Raw genomic sequence first — 22743 nt, forward strand, 5'->3', positions numbered from 1 at the left:
CTGCTCCTTGGTACTACAATATTTTAAGTATCTCTAAATGTTGATTCATCTAATTTAAGACAGAAAATTTTGGTTTTAAAATAAAGATAAGAAACTGCATTTATATCTCAAAATCATTTTCTTTAAGAGTTTACCTACCTTAAAATATTCTACAAGATCTCTACAAGTGACTTTAGATCCACTTATCTCTTTTTCTACTAAGTTTTCAGGAGCAAGGAGCAATGGAACCAAGTTTCGAAGCTCTCTTTTAAAGTCTTCATCAATATCTGGTGGATATGAAATTGGTTGAACACATTAGTCCAAAAAATAAGAGTGAAAAATATCTTAATGATAACATTCATAAAGTTCTATTCTATGAAATAAGAGTACATCAATTATTTAAATAAAACCATTATAAGTATACTTAAGTAAGGTATATCTCCTAGGAAAAAAATCTAATTCCCACTACTAAGTTACCCTAGTTTCCCATCCTTCCATAATTCTTCTGCCTCAAACTGTAAACTACCAAAACAACCCCCATAATAACTATTAACTTACAAAAGACATGCATTATTCTATTTTATACAGATTTTTTTCTATCCATCTGTAAAAGTTTTGTCAAACTCAAATCTTTTGTGATCACACTCAAAATAATCCTAAAATAAACACAACTTAAATCTGATTCCATCAATACAATAAATGGAAGGCTTTTTGCAGACAGCAACCAGATTGTTAAAAAGAAACATTCTTATTGTTGCAACAGGTCCACCTGTATCCTTAAACAACAATATTCAGGATATCAGTCCTGAGCAACAGCTCACATGATAAAATGGACTAAGTAGTACAAACTTGTAATCCCAATTATTTGGGAGGAGGAAATAAGAAAACTGATTCAAAGTAAGACTTCATCTCAACCAATAAAGTGGGAGTGATAAGGCAAGACTATAATCTCAGCTACATAAGAAACATACATAGGAGGTTCACAGTCCCAGGCTAGAACCCAGGCAAAAATACAAAACCTATCCTAAAACTAAAGCAAGTGACAGAGGCCTGTTTAGCAAACCCTGAATTTAAGTACCAGAATGCCAAAATAAACAAAACAAAATGGTAAAATGGTGTAAGCAATATGCAAAACTGTAGCAAAGAAACCAATGAAAAGTTAGAGATAACACAGAGCATTATAATCCACTTTATTATCAAGGGCCTCCCACCATAAGACACGAAGTTTAAGAAATCATATTTTTTAAAAATTTCATCCTCTAAAAAAGCAAGTTCTGAGTTTATCAAGAATGGGAATTCCCACCTTTCAATCTCCCATCAAAACTAGGATTAGTTGCAACTTTAAGACCAGGATGTGGCAAAAGGAAGCAACCCAGATTTGAGAAACAATTGTGAATGTGCTTCCTTACATTCTGTAGCTCTTCATGTTGATTTTGTTTTACCTGAAGACAGAAAGAAATAGAATAGTAAATGGAAGAAAAAAAATTAACTTTGAAAAGGGAGTTACACAGCATACTTACACACATGTACTCTCAACTCAGATGCTACACCAGAGAAGAGTTCATTGGCAAAACAAATTACTAAATGTCTAAGACCTGGTGCAGTGGCTCAGGCCTATAATCTCTGCTACTCAAGAAGTGGATACAGCTGGGCACTAGTGGCTCACACCTGTTCTCCTAGCTACTCAGGAGGCTGAGATCTGAGGATCACAGTTCAAAGCCAGCCCGGGCAGAAAAGTCCATGAGACTCTTATCTCCAATAAACCACTAAAAAACCAGAAGTGGTGCTGTGACTCAAGCGGCAGAGTGCTCACCTTGAGCTGAAGAGCACAGGGACAGCGCTCAAGCTCAGAGTTCAAGCCTCCTGACCGACAAAAAAACAAAACAAACAAACAAAAAAACAGTGGATACACAAAGATCACAGTTCAAGGCCAAAAGTCAGAAAGACCCTGATCTCAATTAGTCTTGGTGGAACATTCCTATAGTCCCAATTATGCAAAGAGCTATAGGGAAGAGGATCAAAGGCTAACAATAGCCCAGAGCAAAACTTCAAGACCCTGCCTGAAAAATAACTAAACAAAAATGAGATGAGGATGTGGTTCAAGTGACATAACACTGTCTAAACCAGCACAAAGCCCGGAGTTCAAATCCCAATACACTACAAATAACAATAACTTAAACATCTCTATCTTGTGTGTGTCAGACTAGAGCCTGAACTCAGGGCCTGTGCTCTGACTTGACATTTTCACGAACACTGGTGCTCCACCACTTGAGTTATACTCCAGGTTTCCTATTTCTGAACACTCTGGTAAAATAAAAAAGGTATTTCTTTTTCTAAGCTGCCTGAGATATCAAAAAATACAAATAATAATTATAGTATCTAATGTCTAAATAATAGATTCTGGTTATGACTTATAAACCAGTAAAGAACTTGTTTTTGAATACTTAAATGTCAAAATAAAACAAAAAGACGCTTAAAATCTAAATACTAATTTACCGACAAATAAAAAGACTAACCCCTGAAAAAATAAGAACTAAGTTTCAAAAAGCTTTGGTACAGTTTAGATAATCTTAGAAATTAGGAATCCAGGGCTCTCTGCAAAATTATCAGTGTTTTCTCTGGAAAAAAAGCTTAACCTCAGAAACACTGTGAGTAATTACTAGCTTATCTAGATATAATTCACACATTCTACATTCCAAAGATTCTTCTAAAAAGCCATTCTAACAAAACATGTGCTATTCATAATTAAAGCCTTAAAATGACCTAAATATCCAGGGTAGAATGGGAGGGTGGAAAATCTCCATCACAGAATGGAAAAAGTTATCCATTCAGTGAAATACTGTGTAATAGTAAGAATAAATGAACAATAAACTATGTGCAACAATGTGGTTTAATCTCAGAAAAAATACTAGACAAAAAAGGCTAGGCATAAAAGAATAATTCTATAAGCGATTCTGAATATTCATATGAGTACAAAAACAAAGCCTAAATGGCCATGGACAAGAAAATCACATTGTTACCCAAAGTCTTTGAATGTGACTGAAAAACCAAATGTACCAACAAAAAATCTCTGTAGCCTACTACATGAGGAAAGGGATCTCCTATCTTTTTTTGTTATGAATAATAGTCTGTAAGTATCTGAATGGCAAGTTTTCCAAGTATTCCCATTAGGGGTAAAGGATCATAATCTTGGTGAGATTATTTTCTAGGAATATCTGAGTGGCATATTGCACAGGAGGATATTTGAGTTCTGGTCTCAATTACCAATAAGAGATCAAAGTTAGTTAAGAGATCAAAGAGAACTCAGTTTTCTGTGTCCTTGTTTCATATAAAAATAAGAAGGACAAACTAAATAATATTCAAGATCATTTTTTTTATCTCTGTGTACTGTCACTGTTCCAGAAATAACTACCCTTTGACAGAGGGCCTCACTTCATATGTGTTCTATGTCTGCATATTAATCAGTCTGTCCAAAATATTCAGAAGTTCAACAGCCAGAGAACTGGATGCAATCAAGTAGAGATGAAAGAATTTAATCTTCTTCAAGAGTATTTTTTTAATACTTTAATGCTTCTTCAAAAGCATTTTTTAAAATAAAAGTATCTTTTTAATACTTATTACTGAGGGAGTTTTCTCGGGAAAGAAATACTTACTCCTAAATTTTGGAGCATTATCTTCTTTAGCAGTTGCATAACCAATTTCCTTTTCATCATTTATGTAGTACCTAGGCTAATCTAGAATACTTCATTGATGTGAATGATAGTAACTGGTAATATAAGCACAATCGAGGCAGCCAAGCCCTTTGCCTGGCTTGATGTGTATACTCAAATCTCTAGAAAATGGGTTTACCTGCAATCTCTTTTCAAGGAATTGTTTTCCACCTTCTAAGCCATATGAATGTTCATAAGGATAACTCCAATCTCGAATCAAAAACATTAACGTCTGCACACAGAAAAAATATAAATCATTTTCATATTAAAATCTTAAGACAAATCATGACTTTATGGAACACCATCCCCCAAAACCAAACAATCCTTATCAAAAGTTACAGAAATTGTGCTGGGCACAGCCATAAACCACTCACCTATTTGATAAACGTGATCATTTGGATCAGAACATCCACACAAGAGGCAGAATCAATGGAAGTCCACTAACACTAGCAACTAACAATGCTGTCATACAGAGAGAACTTTACTGATGAGCAAACATCGGTACCCACGGCAACTTGCAAATTATATACACTTCAAAACTAAACTACCTGGAACTTTCTCATCCGAAACCAAAATAAGTAACAGACTTCTTTTTGTAATAGGTAGAAAAAAGAAACCTGTAACGTTCTGTAGTAACTGTCATAAATTCTTTACAATCTTACATTTTGGAATTAAATAAAATCTCACTACCCCTAATCAATCTGGATTCATTTGTTTTAGTTCTGATTTTGGTGAACTTCTACTTGTAGTAAACTGGTGATGACAGTAATAAATGGTTAGTTTGAACCCCATGAAACTGGTGCTAAAAATGAGTTAACATTTTGCACCTCCAAACCTACAAGCTAGATAGCTTAAGAGTTCTCATAACATTTTTAAATGATAAAACACATACCTGAAAGGGTTTCTGGTAGATTTCTTCCATTGCAAGTCTTCCATACTCTGTAAATAACTATTAAATCAAGTTATTTAAAATAATGCCCCCAAAGAAACTGAAAGAAGACATCTGTATAGCTGTTCTATATTATAGCACCAGATGTCATTCTTTAATGCTATTTGAAAACCATACCATTCATTTTCTAATACTTCAATTATGTAACAAAATTTCCTCAGGTTAAGAAATTACGTATTAATTTAAAACCATATAACATTCAATGATCTGCTGAGTATGAATTTACAATAAAACAATAATTAAATTTTAATACTTTTACATATATTTTTGTGACAAACATACTTGCAAATGTTGAAGATCATCTTCTTGAATATTCTGAGACAAATTATATACCTGTTGAAACACAATTCATTTTGTTTTCATCAGATTAGATTTTGAATACACAGCTTAAATATAATTTCCTTTGTGAAAATAAAAGATATTTTACACCTTAGCGCAAATTAGTCATCTAGCCACTATCTTAACCAGTGGTACATAGGAAGCATTTTCTCTTTTTGCTAAGTCAATGTAAAACATTAAGAATATATCTATATCCATGGCCTAAAAGTTGTAGCCATACACAAAAAAGTATAATAAAAGCATATTATTTAATGTTTCTTTTTCTCCTTCTAAAGTGTTTTCAATGCTATATCATAATCATTTAAGAAAACAAAAATGAGGGTTGTTTCCACAAACATCTTCTAAATTAGTAAATAAGAACAAAATGTCTACAATAATAAATTTCTCACTAATACAATTTACAGTCATTCAGAACTGTAACTATCATTTACTATAATGTAGTTGTCTTTTTTTATTTTGTTGTTGCTTGAGAGACAGGGTCTCACTATTATAACCCAGACTGACCTCCTCGGTGATGGAACTACAGATGTGCCACCACATCCAACTCCTGTTACTTGTTTTGCAATAATGGATTTTGAACTCAGGACTCACACTTTTCAATAAGCAGGCATTCTGCCACAGAACCATGCCTCTAGTCCTTTTTACGAGCATGTGAAAACTAATGCCAGTAGGTGGCACTATTGTCCTCCAATTTTTTTGGAGGCTTTTCCAAAGCACACAGATAAACTGATGATGGAGGTTAAGTATAGAAAAGAGAAATTCGATTTTAGATTAAGTCCTTCTGAAATTCTTAGAAGAGAATCTAGGCTGCTTAAGAATGAAAGTGGATACAGAAAATAATTGCCTATATAACTTATTTCTAGGTAAATAGTGTTATTTCAAAGAGAGAGCAAATTGTTCTAAAGCAAGTAACTGATAATATATAGATGAGCCTGGAGGTTAAGAATAGTAAAATGCTCTGTTTGGTCACTGATGACTTCCAAACAGGGTATCTAAAGGTAATTAATGAATGCTGTGGTTAAACTTAAGATTTAAATTTAAAACTACATCATGAACCTATTTTTACCCATGTAGGCCTAAGCTTTCAGAAAACAGATCTAGAAGCTAGGAGCACTTGTATATAAGTATGAAGCCTGGATTCAATTCTCAGTACTAGGGGAGGAAGAGGTGGAGGAGTTCAAATCCCCTCAAGGCTAAGATGCAAAAATACAAACATTAGTACTCAGCAGGCTGCCTTATACTTTAATAGGTGCTAAAAAATTGTTGAAAAAAATAAGTGACACAACTTTATCAACAATCATTCATACATATCAATATAGATATATAGAGATAGGTTAAGTAGGTAGGTAGAGAGACAGAGACAGAGAAACAGACAGAGAGACAGACAGATAGATAGATAGACAGACAAGACAGACAGACAGATTATAGTGACAGGGTTTGACCATAGCTCTCACAATTAAGAGTTCAGGCTGACTCCAATCTTACAATCCTGTCTTAGCCTCCCAAGTGCTTGGATTACAAGTATGTAATACCACCAGCTGGGAAGCTCCATATTAAATAAAGAAAACTAACCTCAAAGGTTCAGAAGAAAGCAATATATTAATCTCCTCATTTAGATCTCACCTCTAACTGCACACAACCACCACATATGAAAAAAGAAAAGATAAGGAAAATCTCATTTTATAGATAAGAAAATGGCCCTAAAAGTTGCTGTCCATACGAGATATCCTACTATTCTTTAATAATTTCAGCCAGATATATTAACCACAGATGATCGCAAAAAAATAATAAAGCAATGCAAAAGGATAGGTGTCAAATGAATACAATCAGTCTGATTCATAAAGAAGAGTTAGCCTAACATGAAGAAAACTGGATAGAATTCAGAGTATACGTGAAAAACAAAGTATTTTACCCCTTTTTAAACCAAAACAGGTGCTATATATCTTCAGTTTAAGTATCACTTAGGTTTCCTAAATGCTAATTAATTCTACTTCCTTTAGTTCAAATAACAAAGAACTATTATCATTGATATCTAATAGAAAAGCTAGGCTTCTTCACTCAATTACTTGCTTTTCTGGTTGGGTTTAGCCAAAAACAAAAATTATACTTTGAATTTATTGTATCTGGCAGCCATATGTCTGATTTTAATTACAGTCATATGGGACAAATATTGTTTGTTTTCTTTTTCCAGTCCTGGGGCTTGAACTCATCCTGGGCACTGTCTCTGAGCTTCTTGCTCAAGGTTAGTGCTCTACCACTTGAGCTACAGTGACACTTCTGTTTTTTCCTGAGTAGTTTCTTGGACATAGGAGTCTCATGGACTTTTCTGCCCGGGCTGGCTTTGAAACATAATGCACAGATCTTAACCTCTTGGGTAGCTAGGATTACAGGTGTAAGCCATGGGCACCCAGCTCAAATACTGTTTCTTTTAAGGAAAAAAAAGTACTGGATTGATAGTGTAAAACTAAAGGGACTGACTATTGGTTTGCTTCTTCCTTTGTATCTAAGACAAATTTTCTAATTATGAACCAGAACAGAAAGCATGAAAATATAAAGAAAAAAACAGAAATAGCTCTCTTTTCATGTTAATTTTTATCTTTCTTCAATCAAAAGATATTTTTAGAAAAGGTATTATGACTACGTTGAACTGATCACATGATTTAATCTCACCTGGACAGAGCTAGTCATAGTGCTCAGCGCAAACACCGTTGCACAGTCTTTAATAGTTGACTGGCTATCAAAGGCACCCTGGGTATCCATTAGCAGCACTGCCACCTAGAAATTTAGAAGTTTGAAATACTTAGTAAAATAATCATCAGAAATGACCAAGAAAGTGTACATTGAAAGCACACATTAAGTGATAAACTTCAGAAGCCATCATTAAGTCAAGGAAAGTACTCATATCCTTTATATTTTTACACACTAATCTATGTTAAAGTTATTAGACATTAATAGTTCCATGCTGTTTTGATTTTTAATGCCAGCAGATAGCTCAAGAAAGAATACAAGATAAAAATAGAAAAGTTTAAATAGAATTTTACTTTTGTTCCATTAGGTCTGTCAATCACAAATACTTCATTCCAAACTTGTATGCCTGTTGTTTCTCTTTCACAACCACCTCTCCATGTAAAGCCAGTCAATGGTTCATTGGTTCCACCAATCCAACTTTGAGAATCCTGTTAAAATCCAGGATACACGTAAAATAAAACACACAAAAGGAACTTTAAAACAAAATCACCAAACTATGAAAAACCCACCCACGCCATAGTTTTCAGATGAGGAAGCAAAGTCCAGAGAACATCATCCAAGTGGTAGATTAAGCATTCCAAATCCTATGTGAGATTCTACAGAGATGTGATCTCGCTCAAAACTAAAAAGCAGTTCAAACTCCCATTGACTATAGGCTTCTCAATGAGTGCAGTCACATCCACTTTCATCTTTTATAAAGGTGTTCTGTAACACATTAAAACCAATGACATTCACCTGTAATCTCAGTACTCAGGAGGGTAAAGTAGGATTATTATTGAGACCCTGTCTCAAAAAAAAAAGCAAACAGCAGTAAAAACAAAAACTGCACAAAATATAAACATCATTTTGCTTTAATATAATCTTATACAGAAAAGTAAAACTACATTACAGAGAGAATGACTGGCAAAACAGTATCACTCTCAGAATAGTTTCATCTAAAACATCTTCACATTATTTATTTATTTAGTCAGTCGTGGGGCTTGAACTCTGGGCCTGGGCACTATCCCTCAGCTCTTCAGCTCAAGGTAAGTGCTCTACCACGTGAGCCATAGCACTACTTCCGGTTTTCTGAGTGGTTTACTGGAGATGAGACTCAGGGACTTTCCTGCCCAGGCTGGCTTTGAACCATGATCCTCAGATCTCAGCCTCCTGAGTAGCTAGGATTACAGGCACAAGCCACCAGTGCCTGGCTGCTTTGTTATTTTATTTTTATTTTTTTCATTTTTTGGTCCAGTCGTGGGGCCTGAACTCTGGGCTTGGACACGTCCCTCAGCTCTTCAGCTCAAGGCTAGCGCTCTACTACTTGAGCCACAGTACCACTTCCGGCTTTTTTCTTTTTGATTATGTGGTGCTAAGGAATTAAACCCAGGGCTTATGCATGCAAGGCAAGCGCTCTACCACTGAGCCACCTTCCCAGCCCCTGCTTTGTTATTTTAAAAAATACTCAACCTTGGGCTACTCAGAATGCTGAGATCTGAGGATCATGGTTCAAAGCCAGACCAGGCAGAAAAGTCCATGAGGCTCTGATCTCTAATAAAAACCACTAGAAAACCGGAAGTGGTAGAGGTAGAACACTGGCCTTGAGCTGAGGAGTACAGGGACAGTGCACAGGCCCAGAGTTCAAGCCCCACAACTGACTAAATCAATAAATAAGAACCTGATTCAAATAATCACACTATTAAAAGGCCTCAAAAAAAGCCAAGGAATCTGAACCTAGACTGCATACTTTATCAGATACTGCTGAATTTGTATATATGATTGTTTGATATCATAGTGCAGTTGTGTTAAAAAAATATTAAGTCTTATCTAAATATGTCAAGTATCTGATGAAAGAATATGCCCAGAAAGACCCAAGTAAAACAAGACGCTGATGACAGAGACACACTGGGCTCATAAGACTAACTTTTATTTGGAGATAGGTTTAAATTTTCCAAAATAAAGTTTAACTAGCACTCTGTATAATCCATGACTACAGAAACATTTTATATAAGGGCAGGGTATAGGTCAGTGAGAAAGCACTAACCCATCAAAAGGCCCTGGCCTGGGTTTGATCCCCAGCACCTCAAATCAGCAAATACTGTATCATAAGGTAATTTATTTACAAAATTAAATTAATGAGTGTTTCTGATAGATATAAAAATGCTTATAGTTCGGCATAAACTCCACATACTCTTTGTCCAATGTATCCCAAAGGAAAAATTACTTCGTTTCCGAAATACTTCTAAAAAGTTTGAATGGCTAATCTAAAACATACTACAAAGTCTAAATTAGAGAGATGATTAATACAGAATCAAAGAAGGATGAAGCAATATATGAAAAACAGACTTAAGATGGCAAAAAACAAAAAAGCCCATCACTTAATCACTCATATCAGATCATCTAATTGGAGGCCTAGAAGAATCTATAATCATTATTTTATAAAACTTCCATCTCCAAGAGGCTATAATCCTGTAAATTATACAATTCTGTTGTACGAATGTCTTTCTTTTTCCCAAGTATTCAGTACCTTCAAAGTCAGGGCCCTCATCTTCGTTGGTTACAAGGCTGACGGGTGGCATAACCCCATTCACAGTATGTACAATGGACTTCTGTTGCACAAACCATAGAATTCAGACAACTTACTGATACCCTGAGACAAGTATAACTGTTGGTCCTGCCCCTGGTCTACATTTTATGTCCCAAATTGGTCTCCTTGTGCCTCCTTGCTCTAACCTCTAGCACACCCAGATAGTTAATTTTTACAAGAAACAGTCATTCCACTATTCTTTTAAAAATCCAATTTGTGGCTTCCTCTCTACCTGTAAAACCATCTGGAGGTCTGTTGTCTAACCATATTTATTTGTTTTTCTAGTTTTGTTCTTAATATTCTACATATACACCAACACACACATGTACACTTTCTACCACATTAAACAAAAAACACTATTTCCCACATACATATTATTTTGCTAACCTATACCCTCTCAGTCTGTCTCTTGTTTGATAATGGGAGAACGAGATGCCATACCTACTCATTACTCTGTAATGTCAAAGAAATATGGAATTAAATGAATTAATGAAGCTTAAAAGAGCCAAGTTCGGGAGAGTGGTATGGGCTCCACTAAAGGTGGTAGAAAGAGAGAGAGGAAAATTAAAGAAGCTGGACATAATGGAAGCAATTAGTCTGCAGATATGAAAATGCAACAATGAAACCTGTTGAAAATGTTTTGAGGGAAGTGGGCCTGTGGTTCAAGTGGTAGAGTGCTAGACTTGAGCTGAAGAGCTGAGGAATAGGACACAGGCCCAGAGTTCAAGCCCCATGACTGACCCCCTCCCCCAAAAGAAATAAGGAAGGAAGGAAGGAAGGAAGGAAGGCAGGCAGGCAGGCAGGCACAAAAGAGAAAGAAAGAAAAAAGAAAAGAAAAGAAAAGAAAAAGAAAGAAAGAGAGAGAGAAAAAAAAAGAAAATGTTTTGAGAAGAAGGAAGGCTAGGGACCGGATAGAGGGAGTATAGTTGACACATTGTAAGTGTAGAAAAGTTACTATGCCTTACACTACTAGTGTAAATTAGTAAAAATCCCCTTTGGGGGGAAAAATTGGCAGTCCTAGTATAACTAAAAAAGCATTTCACCCTATGACCCAACATTCTTACTACTGCAACAGAACTAAATGTTTATATCAAGAATGTTCACAGAAATTTTACTCACTAAAGACAAAAACTGGAAACAATCCATGTCTAGGACAGAGGGATGGGTAAACTGTGATACATTCATTTAACAAAACACTATACAGTAATAAAAAAACAACCAATTTTTCATACAGGTAACAATATGAATAAGCCTCTTACATCTCACTTTGAGTGAATAAAACCAGACACAAAATATACATACCTTATGATTAAATTTAGGTGAAGTTCCAAACTAGACAAAACTAATCTATAGTAATAGAAGTCAGACCAGCAGTCCTTGAGAACTGGAGATACTAATGACTTAGAAAGGAAATGAGTGAGTCTTCTATAATGCAGGAAGTGTTGTCTTGATCTAAGAGGTAATGATTACAAAAGTATACTTATGTAAAAATTATTAGTGCAGGTGCTCAGGTGTGATGTAAGGTTGAACACCTGTAAATCCTACCACTCTGGAACTGAGTCAGGAAGATCAATTTCAAGGCAAGCTTAGACTACTTAACAAGACTGTCTCTAAAAACTTCACTTGACTATAGTAAAGTTTATGCATTTCTTGTAAATTATACCACAATAAAAATAATCTTAGGAAGAAACATTTACAATATCATTTTTACTCCAAACATTTTTTTTCTTGAAAAAGACCATATCAGAAACCAATAACTATTCCACTGTTATTTCTTCTTATTTCATGGGAAAAGTATGACCTACCATTAAACCAGTAATGTTATTCCCCAAATTTAACTATTTAATGCAAGCTTTGCTTGATAGAATAAGGTGAGTTTTAATAGGAATTCTGTGAGAAAAACCTACAAATTAAAGTTAATAATGGTATTTTATCTCTGCTATCATCCAGCTGATCACTCAAGTCCTTAAAATCACTTCTCAAATATTTTCTTCTTTAGAGCTATACTGGTAACATTGTTTAATTTTGTTAACGAGCCCATTCTACCCTTTTTCTCTAACTTGCATACATGTAATAGCAGTGTACAAATATTGTCACAATATAATGCAAGAAATTTTAACTTACAAGTCACTAAGTAGTATTAACCTTACTCAGGCTATCATAAACTCTTTGTGGAATCAGTACCTTCTCCAGCAAAGAGGGAGTTCATTAGTTCTGGGACTGTGAAATATATAACAGATGTGGGTTGATACTCCCTCTTTGAACAGTAAAAATGATTAACCAAAGATAGAATCAGAAAAGGCACTTGAGGTGAAACTTACTGTAATCCCTTGACAAGTCATCTAAGCTTCTACCATTCTTACTATCTGTGGCCTACTTGTAATTAAATATATTTGCAGTGAACTGCTCAGAACTAGAAAGATAAAACACTCAAGTTAAGGAGTTGGATGGCCTCAAAATGAAGAAAACCTTTATCATCTTTAAAGATTCAGGTTAAGAAAAAAAAGAGTATGTCATTCTATTTTTTCTATTTGATATAAAACTGAAAACGATCAAATCTAAATGGAAAAACTTCAAAATAATGTTTCTTTCTTAATTTCCTAAATCAGCAAAATATTATATTCACTAATATGAACTACATTCTTGATATCCACTCATTCTTGAGAATTCCTATGACAAGAATTCCCTGAAAAGCTTCTTGGAAAACCAACTAAAACCTTATCTCAAGATTAATACAGACCCAGATTTATACATAACTTATAAAGGAGAGTACTCAAGATAGGTTTTTAGGTAATTACATCATTCTATTTAATTTTTATTTCTAATGTTCTTATATGGCTTCTGAATGTCAACTATCCCTTAAAAAAAAAATCCCTCAAAGTGCTACAAATTTTCCAATTTCTTCTGCTTGGTCCCTGTCAAATCCCCATTCCCTCAGTCCAACTTTGAACTGTTCTGGCACTCTGATTCAAGTAGAGTTTTTTTCCCCCTTCAGAAAAGACAGTCAATGTCAAGAAGAAGACAGAAAACAATTGTCTGTACCTTGTAAAAGTGACAAATACCTCCAGCAAAACAGACAATACATGCCTACTAAGGAGGCCCTGGAGATGTAATGATCAAGCTGAAGCCCAGTCCTAAGAGGAAGTAAACTAGCCAGAAAATAATAACGTATTATCAATAAAAGATATGACCTGTGCCATGAGACTTGGGAAGTGGATAAGAACTTTACAAGTTGGAAAGGTCTTCTAGTCAATACAGCAAGGTTTGAGTTATAACATGACCGACTCTACAAACAACAAAATCTATATAGCATACTTGATATACAAAGAGCAAGCACTAGGCACATTAGATATCAGGAAGGCCTTGGAAGTCACTCTAAGGATCTGGACTTTTATCTCACAATTAATATTATAAGCGCCTTGAGGAACAGAAGCATATTTCCACTAAGGTCTCCATCAGCCTACTTCACTCATTCTAAAGGTAACCAAGAAAGGGGAAATGTGGAAGAAAAAATAAAACCAGAGAGAAGATAAATAATAATTAGAGACTTCCAAGGTATACTCAGATGTTTGGGTTAAGGCATAAGGCAAGAAACATACAGGCTCGGGTCATACTCATCAATATGTATTTCCAAAAGCAATTATAGAAATATAGAGGAATCGAGAGCTCAAAATTCATGTCTTAATTGACAAGTTCTATTTTTAAACTATATTTCTGTAAAATTAAATATACAAATTTTGCTTTTGTCTATTTTTTGAAGAGCTAGTATGTTTTGTTTTACCAGGTTCAATTTAAAACACTATTCACCTTGTTATACATATATCTAAGCATGAAGTCCAGTAGAAATGATTTCCCTTTACGAAAAGCTCCTGCCACGGACACCACAACTATGTTAAGATCTCGTATGTGCTCCTGCAGCAATATCTGCTCCAAAGCCTCTTCATCAAGCTCAAAATTATGGTCATCTTCATGGGCAAGAACAATCTGTACTGGACATGGTTTCTTCATAACCTCATCAGAGTTTACTAGATCATCATCTTCATAATCCTCACCTAGAATTTAAAAAGGGAAAAACAGATTAATCATTGTATTACATTTTCTTTAAAATTACATCTAAAACGCAAATTAACCTCCATATATTAGTTAAAAATAATTATAAAAAGATTTCCAATTTTATAGTATTTAGTATTGTTGGATACTAATGGCCTCTATCTCAAGTCCTAAGAGCAAAATGTGAGCAGCTTCATCATTCTATAAATAGCTTTTGCTACTGTATGTAAATTATAAATATTGTTTTTAAATCTGAATTTTAAAGGTAAAGTTTTAAAAAGAGATATAGCTAGGAACAAAACAAGTAAAATTTTAAGTTTCCAAAAATAACATACTAAAAATAACAAGCCCCTAATTTTATAAGGGTAACAAAGTAGTACAGCATCCTTTTATCAAAGCAAGGCACAGATTAATGTTTCAGTGGAGAATAATCTTTGAGATGCTAACAACACCTTTCGCCAAACGACAACTTCCACATCAAAATTATGGAAATCACAAAAACAACCATATAAACTCATCCTTTGTTTCTTATCAACACACCAAAAGAAAGTAACCTTTATAGAAGAACTTCACTGAAAAACACTGAATAAATAAACATAAGCAGCAAAGAAAAATGGCCAAAGTTTACATTTCTGTTCTAAAAAATAATAATAAAATACCTAATAGCTTCAGAAAACATATACTTTGGGCTTCTTGATCCTACATAATAATGAGTTACTCCTGAGGATCTTTTCTCCCACATCAAAATTTGTAAGAGACCTTCCCCTTGAATCTGCTAAATGTCAATTTCCATTATAAGAAGACCTATGATATCCACTATATTTAATGTAATGGCCATCTCTGTTAAGAAGAGACAATCAGGGGCTGGGAAGGTGGATCAGTGGCAGAGCGCTTGCCTTGCATGCTTGAGGCCCTGGGTTCGATTCCTCAGAACCACAAAAGCAAAAAGAAAAAAGCCGGAAGTGGCACTATGGCTCAAGTGGTAGAGCACTAGCCTTGAGCTGAAGAGCTGAGGGACAGCACCCAGGCACAGAGTTCAGGCCCAGGACTGGACCAAAAATAAATAAATAAATAAAATAATCTAACAGGAGCTTTATTTACACCTTAAAATGCCAAAATACTAAAGGAAGGAGGTCAGGTCTGGCAGGCGCCATATTGGCCACATGGTGAGTGGTAAGGTCTGGCATCTTGTTTTCATGCTGGGGGAAGGAAAAGCCCCTGCCCATGATAGGCATACCCAGATCCCTGGAGACAGGAGTAGCACTTGGCTAATAGGTTATTGAGTCTGTCAGTCCAGTGCCTGGAACTGGGAATTTCCTATAGACCTGCCCCCTTACTCATACTCTAAGCACAGGCCAGCCCAACCACAATTATGCTTTGCCATTCAGCTCTCCATGGGAGCTGAATTGGCTTGTTCGTAGTGTTTTTGTTCTTTCTTTCTCTCTAGCCTGTTTCCTAACTCTTAATTGTATTTGGGGCTGCAGGTCTTCATAACAACTGAATGCCTGCAGCCTGCTAACTGTTTAATGAAGACTACAATATTCCATCTTTCAAAAATGTGGCTTCTGGGATAATTCACCTTACAACAACACTATAGTGGTTTTCAGTTATCCTTATCAAATTTTTACTTTTCTTACCCCTGTATCAAATTATCAACAGATAGGAATTATTAGCTCAGATGTTAGTATTGCAATGGTTTTCCCTGGCCACTCAATTCATTCTAAATCACAGACCCCACTCATATCACTTTTAAACTTTTTTTTTTTTTTTTTGTCCATCATGGGCCTGGGTGATATCCTGAGCTCTTCAGCTCAAGGCTGGTGCTCTACCAGTTGAGCCACAGTGCCACTTCTGGTTTTTTGGTGGATCCAGATAAGAGCCTCACCAACATTCTTGCCAGGGCTGGCTTTAAAACTTTTAAATATTTTTACAATCATTTTCAGTGTTTAAAATAATCCTTTTTCATTTATTTACATGTGTACTTCCAATCTTCTCCCTCTAAAGAATGTGTGTGTGCCACTAGTCATCCTTCAGTTCTATCTCCCAGCACCTAGAACAGTGTTTAGCACCTAGACTAGTAGGTGCTATTATCATTAATATATGTTATTTATATATTAATATATTATTAATATATTCTTGAATGAATAATAGTTAACCATTCTACTTAGAACTGTTATACCTAACTTTACTTATAAGCAAATCTGATCATTGATTAGCCTGGAAAAAATACCTCTACTAAATCAAGAGAAGTAAGTATATTTACCACTAAATTACAATAAAAAATTGTCATTCCTCCAAGGACAATAGTCTAACTTTTTTTTTAAGCTTCAAAATTAAGACAGGCACTGGTGGCTCACATCTGTAATCCTAGCCATTTAAAAGGCTGAGATGTGATGATTGTGATTCAGTCAGCCCAGGCAGGAAAATCCATGAGACTCTTATCTCCAATAAACTAGTCAGAAAAGCCAGAAGTAGTATAGTGGTTCAAGTGGTAGAGCACTTCTCTGCTGGGCAAGATTTCAGCCATCCAGTATTATCTTGATTTCATATTTCGAAGTCAGTTCTCCCTACTGCAGCCCTCAAGTGGGTCTTTCAAGATCAAAGCTGAAAAATAGATCACAGATATCACCTATTTCTCAAATATCTTTTCCATACTTAACACTATCTAATGATCAGCGCACCTACAAAAAAAAACAAGGCCCATGATGCCAAGAATCAGGGCAAAAGAAGGAGAACACAGCAGAATGAGGTAGAATAGAGGAAGTTTTTAGAGCAATGAAACTATTCTCTGATACTACAAAGGAGAATAGTATTATTACACATTTGCCATGGACTCTATGATCATAATGTAACAGGGAAGGTTAATCAGTTAAAAAAAAATGAGCTACTATGATGGAGGATGTGGAGGAAGGGGAAGGCATATGAAAACGGTACTTTCCATTCAATTTTACTATGAACTTATTTAAAAAACCAAATCCTTTCAAAAATACATTTGTCTTTTTGCTGCTTAATCATAGTTTATTTTAAATCTGCCAAATTCATATATTCAGCATAAACACCAACAGAAAAATTTACACTTCAGTGCTAGAGCTGTCTAAAGTTCAAGCTTAATTGTAAGTTAAAAGAAAGGTGCTACAAATCTGCACTATAATGTTACCAATGTTGGGTTGATTACATCAACCCAAAACTAAATTTACAGAAAGGGAATAAAGAGTGGCTCACTTTTCAGAAGCAAGATAAACACAGGTTATTATTCCCATTTCAGATCCAAATTAAAAACAAACGTTTATGGAGAATAACTTTGATTCGATCTCCTCAGTCCATTTATAAAAAAAAATTAGTTATCAGTTCAAAGCAAATGTTTTATTGTCTGAAACTGAATTCTGATCTCAGAATTGAACCACGACATTTTTTCTATATTCAAGTGAAGATATTACCTAAGTATTCAAAAGTATTTTCTAGCATCTGTTTTTAGAAGCTTTAAGAGTTACACCATGGCACACCTATCTCTAGGAACTTCCTATACATAAGGGACTAAGCAAAGATGCTAACAAAGATGTACATGTTTTTCTACCAGTTATTTCTGGTAGTAAGAATTAAAATTAAGTGTCTTAAAACTGGGAAGCTACCCAACTTTCAACCATATACTGACATTACACAGTTTAAAAATGCATACACATCTTTAAGAAGAATAGTTTTTAAATAAGTATAAAATTAAGGGGGGAAAGGCAGATTTCAAAGTACTAAAAACCATTCTCAATTCTGTTTTGCTTTGTTTTTTTTTTTTTTTTTAAGAAAACAAAGGTAAATTCTGGCATCAGTAGCTGATACCTATAATCCTACTCAGGAGGCTCAGATCCAGAGGTGAGGCTCCATCTCTAAAATAGCAAGCAAAAATCAAGGCTGAAGGCATGGCTTAAGGGTACACCACCAGCCAAGCAAGCAAGCTCAGCAAATAAGTGGGAGGCTCTTGCATTCAAATCCCAAACTGGAGGGGGAAAAAAATGTGTGTGTGTGCTTGCATGCAGTGCTGTTTATATTGTTTTAAGGAGTGGAATGAAGTTGGTAGGGATACACTGTAGGGACAGATATGTGAAAATGTCAAAATGAAACATGCTCCCCCTACAACTAATAATACAACAAATACTTTTTTAAAAACTACACACAAACACACACATATTGGGGGGAGATTGGAGCCCTCTAGTTACTAAGAATAACTGATATCAGACTCATACTCTATCATAAACAGTGATAAAATTAGGTAAAACATATAAGACATATGCTTTTTCAAACCACTAAACAGGCATCACAAGCCAGTGATCTCCAAAACAAAAACTCACAAGATAAGCAACATCATCACCCCCAGTTCTCTGGATAGGAACAATTGCCTAATTACAGCACAAAGAACTAAAGCAAAACCAAATCAAGATCTGAGTTAATACTAAAGCAATTGCAATTCATGAGGCAGGACATCAGAGAAAAAGGAGCTGTACAGAGATGGTAACCAAAGTCCTTGAGCAAGGGCAACAAATGTCACAGGTGCATGGGAACCTAACACTATATGCAAAGGCTTTCACCAGAGATCACTGATTACAGGGTTGGAAGACAAGTAGTTCTGAGAGACTCTGAAGTTTGCCCAGCCAGCCAGAGCAGAGAGATCTTCCACATCATGCATCAAGATGAGATACTATATAAGCCACATCTCAGAATTAAACATGTCCCAGAATAAGGTTTGTTTTAGGTCCATCCAAACAAACCCTAAGCTCAAGACTAGAAAAAAATTATCTGTAGAGTACACACTTTAGAAAATTAGAACATTTTGAGGAAGGAGAGTTCTAAGTGGTGCTTGGCTCAAAGTGGTAGGGCACTAGCCTTAAGAAGCTCAGGGACAGTGCCCAGCCCCTGGGTTCAATCCCCAAACCAACAACAACAAAAACAAAGTCTTTGCTCCAAGTAAATTTCCTTAAGTGATAAGTAACCATTTAGAGTAAAAATAACAGGAATGTAATTCAGTGGGAGAACACTTGTCTAACATTCACAGGTGCTGAGTTGGATCCCTAGCACCATACACACAAGTAAGCCAGAACCTGAGTATAAATTTTTAAAAATATTATATAGGGTTTATAATAAATGTAGAAGTGAAAAATAAAAAGCAATTAAGAGCTAGGAATGTGGCTTAATGGTAGAGTGCTTGCATGAAGCCCTCAGTTTGATTCCTCGGTACCACATAAACAGAAAAAGCTGGAAGTGGTGCTGTGGCTCAAGTGGTAGAATGCTAGCCATGGGCAAAAGAAGTTCAGGGACTGTACCCAGGCCCTGAATTCAAGACCCAGGACTAGCAAAAAAAAAATTTTTTTAAGCAATTAAGACAGCCACACACTACTGGTTCATACCTACAACACTAGCAACTCAAGAGACTGAGATATGAGGATCACAGTTCAAAGCCAGCCCCAGCAGGAAAGTCCATGAGACTCTTATCTCCAATTAACTACCCAAAAGCCAGAAGAGCAGCTGTGGTTCGTTCAAGTGGTAGAGCATCAGCCTTGAGCTAAAAAATTTAAGCTCTGAGCATATAAAATAATACCTATCAATGTGAATTCCAGGAAAAGGAGACGAGGGTTTTGTCTTTTTCCTTTTCGTTGTTTGTTTTCTTTCTTTTCATCCTGTTTATTTATATGTCTTTGGGAGTTTACGGGAAGGCACAGAAATGGAGGAACAAAGAGCAAATAAATGCAGCAAGGGTACTCACTGAACACTATGTTGAACTTTGGGCGAGGATAGGAGGATACAACTGGGAGAGTGAGGGAAGGGGTGACGTTATCTAAAAAGAAATATACTTTTTACCTAACTTATGTAACCATAATCCCTATGTACATCACCTTCATAATTTAAAAAAAAACTGTTTTAAGTTTAAAAAAAAAAAAGCTCAGCAACAAACAGTGCCCAGGGCCCTGAGTTCAAGATCCAGGACTGACAGGGAAGAAAGGAAGGGAGGTGGGGAAGAAGGGGAGAAAGAAAGGAAGGAAAGAACAAGAGTTGATGGGGAGTAATTGGCCCTGACATGTATTTTCTCTTTAAAAGTATAAAATGATACAACTTTAAAACCCTCTTTAGCAATTCTTTAAAGTTAAAACATTTGCCATACAAACAACAATTATATCCCTAGGCACTTAGATATATTAGAACACCAAATGATCCGAATACAAATGTTCATAGCAGATTTAGTCATAAAAGCCAAAAAAGTGCAAATCACTCAAAATACTTTGTTCGTTTACTAGAAAACAAATTATATTCAACCCATTTAAAAAAAAAAAAGACAGGGGCTGGGAAGGTGGCTCAGTGGTAGAACACTTGCTTTGCATGCATGAAGCCCTGGGTTCGATTCCTCAGCACCACATAAGCAAAAAAAGGAAAAAGCCAGAAGTGGCGCTGTGGCTCAAGTGGTAGAGCGCTAGCCTTGAGCTGAATTGCTGAGGAACAGCGCCCAGGCCCAGAGTTCAGGCCCCATGACCGGAACTCCCCCCCCCAAAAAAGACAACTGCTTGGTAATGTAAAGAAATGAAATACAGATATTTATGTAAACCTAAGCAGCACTCTCTTAAGTGAAAGAACACACGAAGGGAAAGAATACTGCACTATATGATTCTGTGTAAATGAAATTCTGGGGAAAAACAAAACTATAGTAAGACAAATCAGATAAGTGTTTGCCTGGAGCAGAGAGTAAAGGAAGAGAACTAACTACAAAATGTCATCAGAAACTGTTTGAGGTCCTGAAAATATTTTGTATCATGATTGCGAGGGTTCATAACCTCCACATACTTGTCAAATTTCATCAATCAATCCCCAAGTTCATCAAACTACAATCCCCAACCAGTGAATTTTATGTAATTTTACATTCTCATAGCACATTTTTAAGTAATCAGGCCCAGTATATTCCTCTCAGAATACTCACTTCTTAAACAAAAGATTCAATATAACCAATCTGTTATTCACGCCCCCAAACAAAAACTTTGAAATTTTCTACTTGTAAGATAAGCCCATGACTCCTTAAAGCTGAGGTAAATGTGAAACCAACATCAGTGTTTCTCAAAGCATATGCAGGAACAAGGGTCATGATATTTTAATTCTGTTAGTATATAAATATCATCCATTTAATTCTATTTCATATAGACTTGAATAATATTAAGGCCAAGTTATCTAGAAAGGGAAGAAAAGTTTTGTTTTTTGTGTATGTTATTACAGGAACTTGCACTCAGGGCATAAACACTCTTGCCATGGCTCATAGCTGGTTATCTACCCCTTCAGCCACACCTCCAGTCCAGCATTTACTTTTTAATTAAAGAGTCTCATGGACTCCTTTGTCCAGGCTGGATTCAAACTGAGTTCTTCAGATCTCAGCCTCCTTAGTAACTAGGAGTACAGGCATGAGCCACCAGGGCTTGGCTGAAAAAAATTTTTCAGGCTAAACTGTAATGCTCCATCCTTCCTGGAGACTTATACTCTAATAAAATTTACACTTCGGTGTAGTAATTAAAGATTCTATAAAAGGCACAAAAGAGAGAGGGTACATAAAATAATCACTGCTTTTAGCAGTGGCACATCAGGGAAGTGATCAGGCCTGTAATCCTGGCTACTTAGAGGCTTAGAACTGAGGACTGAAGCCAGCCTAGGCAAAAAAGTCTGCAAGACTTTGTGTCCAATAAGCCAGCAAAACGCCAGGCCGTAGGTGTGGCTCACGAGCACCAGCAATGAGCAAGGAAGCTAGCTAGTGCAAGGCCCTGGGTTCATGGTGTACACTAACATACACAGGATTTTTTTTTTTTGGTGGGGGGTCCATTATGGGGCCTGAACGCTGTCCCTCAGCTCTTTAGCTCAAGGCTAACACTCTACCACTTGAGCCACAGTGCCACTTTCGGCTTTTTCTGCTTATGTGGTGCTGAGGAATCGAAACCAGGGCCTCAAGCATGCAAGGCAAGTGCTCTACCACTGAGCCACCTTCCCAGCCCCTCTCACACAATTTTAAAAAGTAAATATTAACATGATAGTTAACTAAGGCTGAAAACTACTGGGTCTGAAGTAAGCTGCAGACTGGGATAGGGACACTGACAAAAACCAAAAAAACTTGGACTTCAATAAAAATATTTATTTAAAGGAAAGATGCAGCTAGCTATTGGCCAATTAAGACACTAGAAATTATTTTAACTCATGATTTGTTCCAAAAAAATAAAGTTAGTGCCAGGCATCAGTGGCTCATACTTTTTTTTTCTTTTTTTTTTCTTTTATTTGTGAAGATACTGTATAGAGGGGTTACAATTACATGGGCAGGATAATGCGTACATTTCTTACCAAGCATTGCAGCCTCCTCCTTTTGTTTACCCTTCACATCCCTTCCCAGCCTCCCC

The 22743-nt window shown here is 35.8% G+C and overlaps 1 protein-coding gene across 1 annotated transcript in view; it reads right to left on the bottom strand.

The window, feature by feature from the left end:
• Positions 1-22743, bottom strand: part of Atl2 (atlastin GTPase 2) — a 44461-nt gene that overhangs the window by 8060 nt on the left and 13658 nt on the right. The window contains exons 2-9 of the mRNA XM_013017893.1: positions 14099-14343; positions 8019-8153; positions 7648-7752; positions 4921-4971; positions 4582-4638; positions 3829-3921; positions 1283-1421; positions 139-266 (exon numbers count right to left, since the gene is read on the bottom strand). Coding sequence (XP_012873347.1) covers positions 139-266; positions 1283-1421; positions 3829-3921; positions 4582-4638; positions 4921-4971; positions 7648-7752; positions 8019-8153; positions 14099-14343 — 953 coding nt within the window. The remainder of the gene's footprint in view (positions 1-138; positions 267-1282; positions 1422-3828; positions 3922-4581; positions 4639-4920; positions 4972-7647; positions 7753-8018; positions 8154-14098; positions 14344-22743) is intronic.

This window comes from Dipodomys ordii, unplaced genomic scaffold, assembly GCF_000151885.1.
Source record: "Dipodomys ordii isolate 6190 unplaced genomic scaffold, Dord_2.0 Scaffold37, whole genome shotgun sequence".
NCBI lineage: Eukaryota > Metazoa > Chordata > Mammalia > Rodentia > Heteromyidae > Dipodomys > Dipodomys ordii.